At 48.6% G+C, this 16,551-nt stretch overlaps 1 protein-coding gene across 1 annotated transcript; it reads left to right on the top strand.

Annotated features, from left to right (window-relative positions):
* The first annotated feature begins 1,486 nt into the window (after positions 1-1,486).
* LOC114081336 (flavin-containing monooxygenase 5-like) lies at positions 1,487-13,829 on the top strand. Its single transcript, XM_071619687.1, has 8 exons — positions 1,487-1,621; positions 2,893-3,081; positions 3,975-4,137; positions 6,124-6,266; positions 7,654-7,853; positions 10,592-10,944; positions 11,058-11,130; positions 13,457-13,829. Exons 1-8 carry the CDS (start codon positions 1,487-1,489, stop codon positions 13,827-13,829), a joined length of 1,629 nt encoding a protein of 542 aa, XP_071475788.1.
* Positions 13,830-16,551: the final 2,722 nt, after the last annotated feature.

The following is a 16,551-nucleotide window of genomic DNA, read 5'->3' as shown; positions in this document are numbered from 1 at the left end:
AGAGTGACGGGTCTCTCTTCCAAGGGCAGCTCAACAAAACTCCACAGCAAAAGTAGGTACTGTAGTAAGTAGATATTGAGAATGGTGATATTGAGAAGAGTTTTTTTTTTCTTTTTGTAGTTTATTGTTTGATATATCTCTTTTTGTCATTTCAACCTGTTTGGATTTTTCTTAAGGGTTATATTTTCAGCATTAACTAAATATTATTTTCATTTTCTACAAAGTTTTCTTAGCATAAGAATATCTAAACTGATAAAAATATTTGTACTTGGAACTAGTGATTTAACAGCATTGCTTATTTCCTGAAATGTTTGTTCAGCTTTCTCTAGCCAATTTCTTGTGGGATGATGGCCTTTACACTGCATTAATTGGCATCAAAATGCACTGCACACCAGTTGGTTCCTTTCCTAAAAGGCTCAAGGCAATTTTTAAGTCCAAATTGGAAGAGTCAAGGGAAGGGTTCATCCATTAGCTAATTCAGGAAGCTATAAAAGTCTTCACGTTGCTGCAGATTAGCTTTATTTTCAAAACAGGAGGAGCATTATTGTCTGCTTTAATTGAAAAGCTGAACCTAAACTTGAATTTCCTTCTTTTCAAAGGTTAGTCTCTTATCTTTTCCTTACACTGTTTTATGTGTGGAAATTTTTGGATGGTCACTATTTTTTGTTATGTGATTATAATTGTATAGCATAATGTCCAACTACAGTAACAAGTTGAAAAACAGATAAGCTTAGAAATTAATGTATTCACTCATTTCAATCCATGGATATTCACTAGGTATCAACCAGGCAGCTTAAACCTTCCAGGTGCTTATTACTCGAGCAGTGTAAGACAAAACCATAAAAGCATGTGGTAAAGGCACTAACAGAGATCTAGGCCGTCACTGGTCACCAAGAAGGATGGTGTAAGCATGCCTGAGAAGTCCAGGGAGGGCTTCACACAGGAGGTAGCCAGTGGGAAAGGGAGGACCTTTCCCCAGGGGAAGCAGCCTTTGTGACAATTGGCATGTGTGTGCAGAAGGCCTGGGTCTCACAGTCGCCATGAGTGTTCAGCAAGACTGACATACAGCTTACAGGTAAGTACCTGCCCTGAAGTCTCCATCTTTACCTGCAGGACCCCCCATTCGACTGAGGCTTCGGGGCACAGGACTCTGCCGTTTCCTCCTGTGACCTCAGCGGGAAGCCCAGTCCTGGTGCACAGTTTAGAACCAGTCAGTGTTTGTGGAGCAGACAAATAAGGGGAAAATGAGGGAGCGATTGCAGCCTCAGACTCGGAGATGCTAAGTACCGATGCTCCCTAATAATTCTGAAACACAGCCAGACTCCCAGTCAGCTTTTATTTAGCCTTAATCTCTCCTAGCCCCTGAAAGGTAATCAACACACTGGTAATCCATACGCGACGTTAGTGAGAATAACACAATTTAGGGCAACAAACTGCAGACCGTTGTGACAAGATGGTTTGTTTAGAATCGCATCCAGCGGGGGACATGGCCAGGAAGCGGGTCGCCGTGATCGGAGCTGGGATCAGTGGACTGGCTGCCATCAAGTGCTGCCTGGATGAGGGTCTGGAGCCCACCTGCTTTGAAAGGAATGACGAAATCGGAGGCCTGTGGAAATTTCAAGTAAGTCTGGGTTTTATCTGACTTTAAGCTGTGCTGTCTCGAACTGTGACAACCAGGGTAAAGTTTGCCCAGGAGGCACGTACAGCACTCTGCAGGTGAAGAACTGGTAACGACCCCAAGCTTGTTTGCATTCTGACTGAGGCAACGTGCATGTGTGACAGTTCTGGATTAGGCACTGGGTGCCCGGCCAGCCATGTATATGGTTTGTTTCTCTTCTTAATTGTTACTTTTTACTTTATGTATTTTGAAACCATGCCACCAGGTTCATTTCAATGTACTATCTTTGTACCTCCGTGGAATGGCCCTGTATGTCGCTGTGCTCTCTGGCTCATTATCTCCCTGGTTGGCTCCCAAGGCAGCCACTCCCGTGGCTTCTGCCTGGGGTTCTCCCGTGCAAGCATCTCTGGTGCAGCCTTCTCTCTTACAGCTGGCCTAAGGAAGGTGTGCCTCTGTTGGAGGGCCTTTCCCGTTAGTGTTATTGGAGGGCTACATGTCATGGGGTATGAATACGTGGAGGTCAGATTCACTGTCTTGCATCTTCGTTTCATACCTTTATCATGTTTATCCCCCTTTTCTTTCTTCTGTTGTATCTTGGTGTGGTCCATCCTCTGTTCTCTTTGGGCACTGGTTTTTAGATGTCCATCCTCACTCTCTTGGGAATGGCTCCCTGGATATCATAAATGCACCTTGACAGTGCTTTCCACTTTGTGGGTACTTTCCCCACTTTCTGAGCAAAGCAAGGATCTTAAAACAGGGTGGCCTCCTTTCCCTTCCCACCTTCCTGGTCTGTCAGGAACCCCATGAGCAGGATCAGTGGTGTTCGTCAGGCGCCTGCAGTCTCCACGGCACTGCCTCAGCCCCCGGCGTCCCCCTGTGCTTGCTCCCCTCAGTCCTGTCCCTTCCCCGTCAGCCCAGGAACTTCCCCACACTGTCCCTGGTGCTGGGCCGCCGCAAAAGACCCTCAGCTTTCCTCGTCAGGAGACGTGTGAGCCACTTCCACTTCTGAAGGGAAGTGGGCTTCCAAGTGGACGTGGACATTCTTATTTTAGCATTTTAAAGGCGTGTTTCTGGCTTCCGTCATTCCTACTGAGAAGTCCCTGGGGGTCTTACTGCTGACTCAGGCTAACTTGGCTCCAGCAGGAGGGACTTAGAGAACACAGAGAATACAGGGCCAGGTACCACTTATTACATAGGAGGCCGTTTCTCTTTAAGATAGTTTATTTTGATTGTCTTATAAATTTTATTATATCAAGAGAAACTTTCTCCTGTAGAAAAACCCTTCAGAGAAAATGCCGAGTATCTACAAATCCGTGACCATCAACACGTCCAAGGAGATGATGTGCTTCAGTGACTTCCCCGTACCGGACCATTTCCCCAACTACATGCACAACTCCAAACTCATGGAGTACTTCAGGATGTATGCCAGCCACTTTGGCCTCCTGAAATACATTCGCTTCAAGGTAAACATACAGCGTTGCATTGTGTGTGTGTGTGTGCGCGCGCGTGTGTGTGTGTGTGCGCGCGCGTGTGTGTGTGTGTGTGTGTATGCACGTGTGCACCCAAACTCACTGGCGCTGGCTGGGCAGTTAAACCTGGCCTCTTCTGTTGTGACCAGAGGAAGCCAGCCTCCTGAGCGTCCCCTGGAGGGTCACGGCTTGTCATGAAACGGTTTTCAGCCTCTCACTTGGATGTGGGATTGCAAGGTTCTGTTGTAAGAGCCTGTTCTGGTGACACTCCAGCATGGCACGGTCACGGCCCTCTCTTTCAGTCTCACATTCGACATGTGTAAGAATGTGAAAAAACGTGACTGGCAAGTCACGTCCCTGTAGAGTGGGACCACAGCTTCTCACAAGGAAGGTGTTCGCCAGGACCATCGAGTCCCCCCACCAGGGAGCAGCCCCTCTGCTTGGGTGCAGCCTGGTTCCTCTCTGAAACCCCGAGCCACAGGCTGGGGCGAGCACAGACCTGGGGGAGCCCAGCCAAAGGAGGACAGGTCTGGGGGGCACAGGCCTGGAGAAACACAGGCCTAGGGAGGAGCACAGCCTTGGAGGAGCACATGCTGAGAAAGGACAGGTCTGTGCTGAACCTGCGGAGCCGGCTGCGTCCCGGAGGAGGAACCACTGTGGCTCCTTCACCCTCCCTCCATCCACAGCCAGGCTCCTCTGTTTCTGTTCCTCGGAAAACTAGGTTTTAGAGAAATACTCAGAATATCCTGAAAATGTGCTGCAGAAACGTGGAGAGGGGCCGGGAGGGCAGGAGAGCCGCCGATGCACCGCGGGGTGACTGCCCAGAGCTGGGGCTTGGGCAGGGACTGGGCTGGAGTGACAGCGAGTCCCCCTGTGCCTGTTCTCAGACCAGAGTGCAGAGCGTGCGCAAGTGCCCGGACTTCCCCGTCAGCGGACAGTGGGACGTGGTGGTGGAGGCCGAGGGCCAGCGGGAGTCGCTGCTCTTCCATGGGGTCCTGGTCTGCAGTGGGCACCACACGGACCCCCACCTGCCACTGCAGGCCTTCCCAGGTGCGTGGCCGAGGCTGGGTGGGAAGTGCTTTCCCTGTCAACGAGGGGCACAAGGGCGGGACGGATTCGGTCAGTCTCAGTGCACTTTCCCTGGGAGGGCACAGCCACGGCTGTGCTGCGCTCTGTTAGGGGACAGGGGAGCTCCCGAGACAGGAAATGGGTGACAGGCGGCTCCCACTCTTGGCTCCTATGGTCTCCTGCAGCTTCAGATTCGTGGTTGACATAAAGTGGCCACATGGAAGTGGTTTAGTTTCATGTGTATTTGTTTGATTTCACTCTAAGAGAAAGTGAAATCGATTATTTAAAAAGGGATAAATGGCAAGCGCAGCCGGGGGCCGGAGACCCTCAGACCAGAGCCCCTGAGCCCACAGAGGGCCTCCACCAACGCTCTCGGCATGGACCTTCCTGGGGACTGAAACCCAGCAGGCACCGGCCTCTCCCGCCCCTCTGCCTGGCAGTGCCTCCCAGGACCCCACTTCAACTCCCCTCCCCAGCCTCCTCGCCCCTTCCTGCTCGGCGCCCTCTATCCCCCCACTGCCGTCAGGACCCAGCCAGGACACATCTGCCCTCTGTGCCTTCCCAGGGTTCAGGAGAAACTCTTTGAGGACTGAAGAAAAGTAGAGGGGGGAATTCAAGTTCAGTCGAGAACTTGAACGTGGATTTTGGTTGTTCAGCTGACAAATACCAAACCCTACCATGTCTCCCCACAAACATTTGCAATATAAACGTACTTGACCTTCTGAATGCTAAAATGCAACGTATTCTGGAAATCCTCCATAATCATGGCATGATGGTGGACTATCACACTTATCAGCCTCCTTTTGACTTGCTTCCTGGCTGAGAAAGAGTACCCATGGGGAGACACGTGGGTGTGCATGTTTGCACAGTTCAGGGGTGAGACACAAACGTGTGCAGAGTGACGCAGCCTGGGAATGCTGGCAGGGAGCGGGACCGCTGTGAGGGCCTCCGCCCAGCCAGGTTCTAGGCACTCGGAACAGCAGAGACATCCAACGAAGAGAGGGCCTCTGTCCCCCCAGAGCCTCTGTGCCCTCTGTCCCCCCCAGAGCCTCTGTGCCCTCTGTGCCTATGTCCCCTCTGTTCCCTCTGTTCCTTCTGTCCCCTCTGTGCCCCCAGAGCCTCTGTGCCCTCTGTCCCCTCTGTCCCCTCTGTTCCCTCTGTCCCCTCTGTCCCCTCAGAGCCTCTGTGCCCTCTGTCCCCTCTGTCCCCTCTGTTCCCTCTGTCCCCTCTGTCTCCTCAGAGCCTCTGTGCCCTCTGTGCCCTCTGTTCCCTCTGTCCCCTCTGTCCCCTCAGAGCCTCTGTGCCCTCTGTCCCCTCTGTTCCCTCTGTTCCCTCTGTCCCCTCTGTTCCCTCTGTCCCCTCTGTCCCCTCAGAGCCTCTGTTCCCTCTGTTCCCTCTGTCCCCTCTGTTCCCTCTGTCCCCTCTGTCCCCCCAGAGCCTCTGTGCCCTCTGTGCCCTCTGTCCCCTCTGTTCCCTCTGTCCCCTCTGTCCCCCCAGAGCCTCTGTGCCCTCTGTCCCCTCTGTTCCCTCTGTCCCCTCTGTCCCCTCAGAGCCTCTGTGCCCTCTGTTCCCTTAGAGCCGTACAGGAGCAACAGCTTCAGCATTCGGCTTAAGATTAAATAGGATAAAGTACTAATGAAGAAAGCTAGAGCACAGTGCAACTGGAAACTTTCATTTGGGGCAGATGCAAGATAAATAGATTTACTATTTAGTAAACTCTGCATAATATTATTAGTTAAAATTTAGAATCCACAGGTTCTACATCTGAGGTTACTCCCCTTTTCCCTAAGCAATGTGAGATTTAAACACACACACACACACACACAACATTTTTAGGACAAAGGGTGGAAAGGGTGGTGTGCAATCCACCCACCCAGACTCTGATCACTCATAACATAACTTCCTCTACGTGCTGAATAGGCTGTGAAATTCCTCCCCACGCTGAAACATTCTCTCCTCCCTCCACAGGCATTGAGAAGTTTAAAGGACGCTATTTCCACAGTCGGGAATACAAAAGTCCCGAGGACTTCTCAGGAAAGAGGATCGTTGTGGTTGGCATGGGGAATTCTGCTGTGGATATCGCCGTGGAGCTCAGTCGAGTAGCTGAACAGGTGTGTTTGCTTTCAATGGCTTCACTACTGGAACCCTGTGTTTTGGGGGTGGCATCCAGAATTAGGTCAGGTTTGTGAAGGGCCCACACAGACAGGGAGTCCAGGCCCTGGCCTCAACAGCTTGGAGTTCATGCATAGCGGAGGGTGGGTACCAATTAGACCCCTCCTCTTCCCAATGGGGAAGGCACGCAGACGGACACTGAGGACTGGGCTAAGTGGGTGACGGCAGCACAGATAAGGGAGGTGTGGAGTAAATGACCTGACCTTCCTCACTTACCACCATAGACCCTGGTCCTGATAGGCTTCAACCAGCAGGAAGGACCAGAAGAAAGAAGTCCGCCCAAGGTCAGCAGATTTGGGGGGTGGAATTAACAGAGGAGAACTGGGGACGGCGGTAAACTTATGATGGTCTTTAGCTAAACGTATTGATGGAGAAAGACGGAAGGAAACAGCAAGTGCTGCACGTTTCACTTGATACAAAAGCAAGTTACCCCCTAGAGCTTCATTGGTGTGCTCATTCAACATTCTTTTCTGTCAGAAAATTAATAATATTTGGAATTTAGAGGGAAGAGAGAAATTTTGCATTCGTTATTGCTGAGCACATTTCATAGTCTTAATTAACGGAATGCCCACTAGACTGTTCCAATATTCCATCTTTACTTATTTTACTTTTCTTTTTTGTTATCATTTTAGGAGAAACTGCTGATAACAAATATACAAAGCATTTAGTTTTTTAAGCTAATATTTTCACAAGAATGTAAAGAAGTAAATACTTGGCCTCTTGCACCCATCTAATTTCTCTTGTACTTTACAGACTGGACCAGTAAGTACTGAGATTCAGCATCATGATCTGATGTGTGCAAAAGCACCAAAAATCTACAATATTAATTGCATCAGAATGAAGAAACATGTACAAATACTTTACAGAAAGATTTGAAAAGTGATTCTGGCCATGTTCAGTTCAGTGGACACTAGTTCTGAATAATTTGATTCATTAAAATTTTTAATGTCTATTTTTATTTTGGAGCAAGCAATATAGAAGTATATGGTAGTTAATATGATAGCTAATTTCTAATCCAAATCCTTATTCATGCATGAAGCACAGCTGTGTCAACATCCAAGTCTACAGACAACATCCAGAGGCATACAGACCACTGAGTAAATATTCTGATTTTCATTCACAAGTTTGGTGTCACAGGAGCAACTTCTTTCTGGAAACTAGTACACAGCTCTGGCAGAGCACAGCATGGTGACCACTGCACAGAGTCTCCCTTCCTCACCCTCGGAAGTCAAGCTTTTAAAATTGGAGATGGGCGAGGCATTACTAAAATAATATCCTGCACGTTTCTGACTCCTCTGTGGGTTTGCTTTCTGTCTCCCTCCTCAGGTATTCCTCAGCACTAGACGGGGATCATGGATCTTGCACCGTGTTTGGGATAATGGATACCCTATGGACAGCTCATTTATCACTCGATTCAATAGTTTTATCCAGAAGATATTTACTACAGCATTAGTAAATAACTACCTGGAGAAGACACTGAACTCAAGATTCAATCATGCTCACTATGGCCTGCAGCCACAACACAGGTGACACCCCGGACTTAGGGCATGGAGCCATGTGTGGGTGTGAAAGGGAAATTGCTTTAGGGACAACTGCAGTTCTTGCAATTAACATGCATTTGGTCATTTAATCTCACACTTCATTAACATAAAGCCCTTGTAATGCGAATATAGCGCATAAACATGAGCACTTATTTCTAAATTTTTTATTGGCGCATTACAATTATACATAGTAATGGGATTCGTTGTTACACACTTGTACATGCACACCATAGAACAATATAATTTGGTTGATTCCATTTCCCAGTATCCCCCCACCCCCGTACACACTCTCATTTATTCAGCAATCATTTAAAATTTGATTGCTAAGTGTGCTGCGTGCACACGCACACACACACACACACACACACACACAGAATAACATTGCCCCTCCTCTCAGCTGGGTGTCAAGTTTAGTGGGGTCGGAAAGACTTGAAAGCATGTTAGAGCAAGGAAACCCAACGGTGCGGTGATGGCCACCAGGCAGTGTGCACTGAGGCCCAACAGGACGTGGTCAGTGTGGCTGATGTCGTTTGAAACTGTCAGGAAAGTGCACCTGGAAGAGGAGCTCTGAGGGCCCTCCTCAGTAAGCACACCCCTGTGACTGCAGGCCACCCCACAGGGTTTCTAGCTTCAGAAATCGCCTGCAGCTTCCAGTGAGAAGGTGAAAGAGAAGTGGGGGTCAACACTGGGTTGAATTAAGAAAAGAGAAAGAGCAGAATGAAAAAATATACTTAACAGAACAAAGTGCCCCAGAATTCATGTACCAGAAATCCCCAGTCACGTGTCAATGATGTCTGGAGGTGGGGCCTTTGGGAGGTCATCGGGACTGGGTGATGTCATGAAGCTGGGGTCCCTGATGGCTCTGTGGCCTTATAAGGGGAGGAGAGGGGACCCAAGTTAGCATGCTTGCTCTGTCGCAGCACATATTGCCTGAGCCACCTCTGCACTCTGCTGTGTCCCCACCAGCTCCAAGGCTCTCGCCTGATGCGGTTCCTTGACATTAACCTCCAGAGCTATGAGCTGATAAATAAACCTTCTTTCTTTTTTTTTTTTTTAGAGATAGATAGAGAGAGAGAGAGAGAGAGAGAGAGAGAGAGAGAGAATTTTAATATTTATTTTTTAGTTTTCGGCGGACACAACATCTTTGTTTGTATGTGGTGCTGAGGATCGAACCCGGGCCGCACGCATGCCAGGCGAGCGCGCTGCCGCTTGAGCCACATCCCCAGCCCACCTTATTTCTTTATAAATTACAGTCTCTGATATTATGATAACAATGGAAAAGAGACTAAGAAAAAATATTTCATGTTCCTTATATGAGTAATTAATTGTCTCTAAAGACAATTCTAAAACAGAAATTCCTCAAATGTTCATCAAATGTGGCAAAGGCAAGTGGCATTTATTGACTCATTCATTAAAAATACTTATGATAGTCTACTAAGCTGTGGACTCAGAACAAAATCACAATAGCAAAAACAAAACTCTTTCCTGGAAAGTTCTTCAAGCCAACCTTGGCTCCACTGGTTTTCTATGTGCAGACATAGGTGGCTTCATGACAGGGGCATGTTCTGAGAAAGTCATCTTCAGGGGATCTGCCATTGTGCATACATCATAAAGTGTGTGACAGAAAGCCAGGTACCAGCATGGTTCCTAGACACAGTAGAAAGAGAGCAAACACAAGGTCCATGGGCCTGTGCAGGTGGGACAAGACTTGTTGGTGACATGGACTTTGTTCTAAGCAGGAGCACTCTCTAAGGCTAGGTCTAGTGGAGGAAATGCATAAAATATGGTCACCTATTATCATTACCAAGGAATGTGCACTGAGGCATTGTACATGCTCTGCTTTTACTGACTGAGAGTGCAGGAGGCTCGTCGATGCCAGCATCTGTACACGCCCATGAGAAAGTGCTGTATTGGGATGGCTAGAGATCGCTGGGAATCAGGGTTTTTCCATGTTTATCTTACAGGAAGACTGTGCTGCATTTCCTTCTCTGCCTCTCCTTCTCAGTCCAGACCTCACCATCCTGCACAGACTTCCCTGGTTGTTAACCACATAGCTCTCTCTTCTCCAGCAGAGACTGTCTGGGCAGAGTGGTTGGGTGCCATGGTTTTCCTCCAAGAGAGTAAATGGATATCTGTGGAATGGAGCTTTGGGAAGGCCAAGGTTCCCTAGGAGAAGAGTCACACACAGCAAACCCACATCTTGCCCTACCCATTTCTTTTTCTTCCCTTTGAAACATGGATCCTTTGGGGTACTTACTTGAACAATTTAGTCATTTAGCAAATATTGTGTCAGATAGTGTTATGGCCTATTGTTACAAGTGTTTTCTACCTCTAGCCTGGAGACTGATTTGCCGACAAGTGATAATTTAGCAGAGATTGAGATGGAGGAAGGCTAATAATAGACTAAGACTTATATTCCAAAGGAGTCGTAGTCAAACCTCGTCTTTCCTAATTTTAAGAGGTGTAAATAACTTAATACTAAAGCAAATAGGACTATATGGCACAGACTGCAAGATATAAACGTGTTCAAGCTAAAATATATGAGAAAACGTAGAACTGAGATGACCACACTTAGGGTACAAAATCCTCACCGCTGCCATTAGAGGCAGATGGGGGACCAGCGCAGGGTTGGGGGAAGCCTACCACTGGCTTTGATTCCTTTCCAGATGCAGTGCTTTCTTTCTGTATATTTGCTCACTTGGGAATTTTGTCTCTACATCCAGACCTCTGAGCCAGCACCCAACCGTCAGCGATGACCTGCCGAACCACATCATTTCTGGCAGGGTCCAGGTGAAGCCCAACGTGAGGGAATTCACGGAGACGGACACCATCTTTGATGATGGCACCGTGGAGGGCAACATTGATGCTGTCGTCTTCGCTACAGGATACAGCTTTTCTTTCCCTTTCCTGGATGGGCTGATCGAAGTCGCTGATAATGAGGTGTCTCTGTATAAGCTGATGTTCCCTCCCAACCTGGAGAAGCCCACACTGGCCGTCATTGGCCTCGTCCAGCCCCTGGGCATCGTGCTGCCCATAGCAGAGCTCCAGTCTCGCTGGGCTGCCCGGGTGTTCAAAGGTGAATGAGGAGAGGCCAGAGCGAGACGGGCCGCTCACCCTGCCTGCCCTCGCTTCTCCTGGCCCTGGTTGTCTTGCTAGAGATCCTGACAGACTCTGCATTCTGTCTGGCAGGGCTGAGCAGACTACCCTCTGCCAAGAAGATGATGGCAGACATTGCCCAGAGGAAGAGGGCGATGGAGAAAAGGTAAGTCAAGTAAAACCAGAGTTTGAGACAAAACTCGATCCTCTGCCTGGTGGGTGGGCGGGTCTGTGTGAGCTGCAGCCCTCCACAGCCCCTCCTAGCATTAGCAGCTGGCCACAGCAGGCAAGCTCCCGGCGTCAGCTCCCAGGGCGCGCAGCCAGCAAAGCTGGGTTCCTCTCCACTACCACAGGGTGGCATGTGGCAGCTCTCGGTGTGGCAGGCTGTTCCCCAATGTCACAATGGACTTCAGCAGTGCACCTCCAACTTCTTCCTGGGTTCTTGCCTCACAAATCCAAGGAGTGGAATTCACAGGACAAAAAAAGGCAGGAGTGAAAGAGTAGAATCTATTCAAGTGTGAATAGAAACAAAACTATTCTAAGGCCAGGAAGAGACTCAGAAGGGGCTGCTGGTGGAGTGTGCTAGTCTAAGGTGTACAGAGCGCTTGGGCCAAGCTATTGGTCCAAGTTTGTGCTAATCAGGGTTAGAAAAGCACCAACACTACAGTTAAGCCCTGACTCTGAACCTCCATTCAGGTCTGTCCTACTTCCATTTTCCCACTGCTTGTGGGGAAGCAGGAGGTTGAGGCTGTTGGATCTTGGATGCTAGGGGGTTCTGCTGTGCAGAGTGGGCATCTCCCCTGGGCGGGCTACCTGGACGTGCCGGTCAGCAGGCCCTGCCTCATGCCGGCTCTGGCTGACGGGCTCTGTAGGGCTGTGCCCCTGCTCACTGCCTGCGCTCCGGCCCGCCTAGGCCCCTGCTCCACAGCTCTGGGGCAAGGACTCGGCTTCAGAAGCATCAGGAACAACTACTCAGAGACCTCTGCAGGATCTGCAGTTCCTCACTGGGGACTCTAGACTCGTGCTTCCTCTGCTCAACCCCATTTTTCTCCATTTCCTACACTACATTGTTGTGCAGCACAAAACATCCCACTTCAGTTCTTCAGTAAATACCTTTATTTGTTCTTTTTAATTCACATTAAATTCAGAATCATCCTCTCCCTCAGCCTCAGTGGGAACTGGTGTTTCTTGAAGACTCACTGCAATCCAGGAGGCTCGTGTGCTGCGTGGTGGTGGGGGGACTGCCCCAGGTGGCTCCGCTTGCTGACATCTGCGGGGCCCAAGTCGGAGCCACACTTACAGTCTGGAGGCTTCTGCTGCTCTGTCTCGACTAGGGTGCAGGACTCTTTGCTGAGGGTGGGTTCTGGGGAAGGTGGGCTAGGGGTCCAGACTCCCACACCTCCACGCAGCTTCCCTATGAAGTCTGCCTGGGTTCCTGGACTTTCATCCCAGACTTCCCCACACTGAAATCCCTCCCTCTCCTCCTTTGGTGCCTCAGAGACTTGCATCTTATTCTCTTTCATGAGCCAAGAGTTGAAGGAAACAAGCCAAGAGGGAGTCTCCTGCACGTCAGGCATTTCTCTGGTCTTGTAACAAAAACTGTTTGCAATAAGGGAACCAAAGGCTTATGCATGTCTTCACACAGGGAAGGAAGAAGAGGGCAACATGCAAATCCATAACCCAGCAATCACCTTGCACATTTTTGTCAAGATTCTAAAGACACTGTGGTGTGTGTGTGTGTGTGTGTCCATAAAAAGAAATGGAATTCATTCAAATTCACCCCCCACACAGAGACACATACAAATACACACATACACTACAGGTTCACAAATTTTGTAGCACAAAGAAAACTGTTCATTGACAAATTCTGAAGGAGAGATGGAAAGTGTCTAGTTCACTCACTAAAACCCCATGTTACTAAGCATTTCCAGTTCGCCTGTGCAAAAGGCAAGAGGAGAGCCATGTGAAATGGCAGCACTGCTGTTTCTTGTAGGCACTGTACCTGAAACAGCCTTCCAAGCACAGGTGGAGGCTGCTGACTCCCACTCTGGGGAGGTCCCACAGCATGGAAGGAGTGCTCAACTCATGCAGCAGAGGTGCCCGCTCCCACACCTCTAAGGTCACATCAGAAAGACACGCTGCCCTCGCCTCCTGTTGTACAGCCAGTGCGCATAGGCTCCTGTCAGCCCACAAAACAAGTTCTTGTGCAAAGGAGACAAAAGAACTCCATCCTTAAGACACACTATTTCCAAACACTGGAGGTGCACTGCCACGGCAGACATCAGATCCACACCACCCACACTAGGAACAGGTGTCCTGGGCTGCGCAGTCCCTGCCACTGCCCCTCAATACAGAGAAGTGTGGGGTGTGTTGGCTTTCTAGCTGTTTCTGCATCTTAAAGCTGTAGAACTAACCTCTTGGCTCTGGGATGATGTGAATCCGTCCTCTGCCTGCCTGGAGGCTGCCGGCCTCACTTCCGCCCTGTGTTTCAGGTATGTGAAGTCGGCCCGCCACACCATCCAGGTGGACCACGTGGAGTACATGGATGAGATCGCCTCCCTGGCCGGGGTCAAGCCCAGCCTGCTGCTCCTCCTTCTCTCAGATCCAAAGCTGGCCATGGAGGTTTTCTTCGGCCCTTGTACTCCATACCAGTTCCGCCTCCAGGGGCCAGGGAAATGGGATGGGGCCCGGAGAGCCATCCTGACCCAGAGAGAGCGCATCATCAAGCCCCTGAGGACTCGAGTCACCAGCAAGGACAGCCTCTCGTTCTCCTCGGGGCTCTCCTTGGTAAGAGTGGCATCGTTAGGCCTGGCGTTGCTGGCTGCTGGCTTGACGTACATATTCAGCGCGCAGAGTGCGGAATGAACACTGAGCAGGGAAGTACGTATTTCTGCTCATCTGGGATCATTACAAAGCTTCCATTACTCAATGACATGTGCAAATATTATTTGGGATACCATACTGCTATGGAAAATGTTTAGATATGCTCTGCAAGTAGGCACATTCCCTTAGGGAACACAACCTGAGATGGGTATCACTGCTCCTACAAGATATTATCAATGCACAAGAAAATCCTATCATTTAAATGAAAACTGTTTAAACCTTAGGAATATTTTTCAACATAAAGTTCACCCAAATGGTTTGACAATGCTAGATTATCCTTATAGGAATTTATAAATAAAAATTTGCTTTCCACTGATTATATTTTCTACATTATCTTTTATTTTCTACATTATCCTTTCTTCTTTCCAAGTAATTCTATCAAATTCTCATTTATGCATAAAAGCTTCAGTTTACAGGATAGAATTTAAAAGGCAAATTAAAATATTTTATGTTTCACACAAATGGTTAATACTTAAAAAAAAAGTTCAACATCCCTAGCAATCAGGGAACTGCAAATCAAAACTACACTGAGATTTGATCTCACTCCAGTCAGAACGGCAATCATCAAGAATACAGACAATAATCAATGCTGGCGAGGATGTAGGGAAGAGCGCACTCATACATTGTTAGTGGGAATGAAAATCAGAACAACCACTTTGAAAATCAATGTGGAGATTCCTCAAAAAACACGGAATGGAGCTACCATATGGCCCAGCTATCCCATCCTTTGTACTTGTCCAAAAGAACTAAAATTATATACTATAGCAATACAACCACATCAACATTTACAGCAGCACATGCACATTAGCCAAGGTAATGAACTAGCCCAGATGCCCATTGATGGATGAATATTTTAAGAAAATATTGCATATAAACACAATGGAGTTTTCCTCAGCCATAAAGAAGAATGAAATCATGACATTTGCCAGCAAATGGATGGAAATGGAGAACATCATGTTGAGTGAAAGAAGCCAGACTCAAAGTCAAGAATCAAAAGTTCTCTCTCTTATGGGAAAGCTAGAGCCAAGCAAAGGGGACTAGGGGTGGCAGGTGATATTGTAAAGACACTGGGGAGGTCAGCAAGGCAGAAGAGGGGAAGGAAGGAAGAGGGACGGGAAAGGGGAGGAGAGAGAGATGAACTGGCAAAACCACGCTACGCACATGTATGAACACACCACAGTGGATCCCACCTTGCGTATACATGTAAAACACCAATTAAAATGTATATAACGAGTGCAAGGTAGACCAGTAGACTAGAAGAGGAAGAGGAGAGGGAAGGGGGGCTCTGGGGACCAAAGTGGACTAAATCAGGTTCCACGCAGGTGTAATGATGTCAGAATGCATGCAACTAGTATGTACAATTATAGTGCACCAGTAAAAGAAAATCAAGAATATTTTGTGTCAACTTATTAGAAACAGTAGAAATGCTTTTTTAAAAATTGTTTTGAAGAAACAAAGAAAAAGTGCATCTATTTTAGGGCTTTGAACAATTTACTCTATATTTTCAATTTTTAGAAATAAGGGTCACTACAGAATGCTAACCCTGGGCTGTTCCCTACCTCAGTAAGGAAGGCAGCTGCACATGGCTGTTGTCGTGACCCTGCCAGCCTCGGCGACCAGCCCTCTCCCTACGAGGACTGCTGGCTTCCTCACTGTTGGTAGGAGGGGTGCACCAGAAGGTTCTCTGCCACCAGCACCTTCTCTCCCTCCCCCTGCTGTTTTGCTAAGGAGGGTTCTCCCTGCCTCCCTGTTAAAGTTCAGGCCACCATGGAGTGAAGACAGTAGACGGAGGGGTGTGCATTGAGAAGAAACACCAGTAGATACCCTCAAAACATCACAAAGAAATGTAAACATTTAATAAAGTCTCTTAAAGAAAAACTGAAAGTTTATTATGCTCAGAAAAAAAAAAAATCCACACATCTCCCCATGACTTCCATGTCACAGAGACAGCTCTAACCACAGGACCCCCGTGGCCACCTCCAGGGGCACCACCAATGCACCTGATGGGGACCACTGACAACTGCCTGTGATGGTGTGGATGTGAGGTGTCCCCAAAGGCCCGCATGTGAGACAAAGACGGCTCGGAAGAGAAATGATCACATTGTGACAGCCTTAACCCAGTCAGTGAATCAATCCCCTGACGGGATTAACTGAGTGGTCACTGAAGTGGCAGGCTGTGGCTGGGGGAGGTGGGCATTGGGGGCGTGGCTTTGACATACATATTTGTATCTGACCAGCAGAGTCAGTGTCTCTCTCTCTCTCTTTCTCTGTCTCTGTCTCTGTCTCTCTCTCTCTCTCCCTCCCCCCCCCCACTTCCTGTTCATTATGTGAGCTGCTTCCCTCCACCACACTCTTCCGCCATGATGTTCAGCCCCACCTGGAGCCACAAATGGAGCCAGCCTTCCATGGACTAAGCCCTCTGGAACCGTGAGGCCCTAAATAAACCTTTCCCCCTTTACAGTTGTTCTGGTTGAGTCCTTTAGTCACAGCAGCGAAAAATCCAACTAAAACATGCCACACGACCAACTATGAGAACCTGGGGCATGTGACCTGTGGAAAGAGGGGACCTTGTAGATGTTGAGGTAAGGACCCTGGGATGAGGAAAGAGCCTGGGTTTTCCCAGGGGGCCCAGGGTAGCCACAGAGGTTCTCACAAGGCAAAAGGGTGCAGGAGAGTCAGAGGAGATGTGACTGAGGAAGCAGAG

Source organism: Marmota flaviventris, chromosome 12, assembly GCF_047511675.1.
Source record: "Marmota flaviventris isolate mMarFla1 chromosome 12, mMarFla1.hap1, whole genome shotgun sequence".
NCBI classification, from domain to species: Eukaryota; Metazoa; Chordata; class Mammalia; order Rodentia; family Sciuridae; genus Marmota; species Marmota flaviventris.
The sequence above is the reverse complement of the archived record's forward strand: the minus strand, read 5'-3'. Positions and strand labels throughout refer to the sequence as shown.

Excerpts from the sequence above, each read along its gene's own strand:
- LOC114081336 (XM_071619687.1), top strand. The coding sequence starts at position 1,487 with ATGGCCAGGAAGCGGGTCGCCGTGATCGGAGCTGGGATCAGTGGACTG. Across the intron at positions 1,622-2,892 it reads GAGGCCTGTGGAAATTTCAA|AAAAACCCTTCAGAGAAAAT; the intron begins GTAAGTCTGGGT and ends TTTCTCCTGTAG. Across the intron at positions 7,854-10,591 it reads GGCCTGCAGCCACAACACAG|ACCTCTGAGCCAGCACCCAA; the intron begins GTGACACCCCGG and ends CTCTACATCCAG.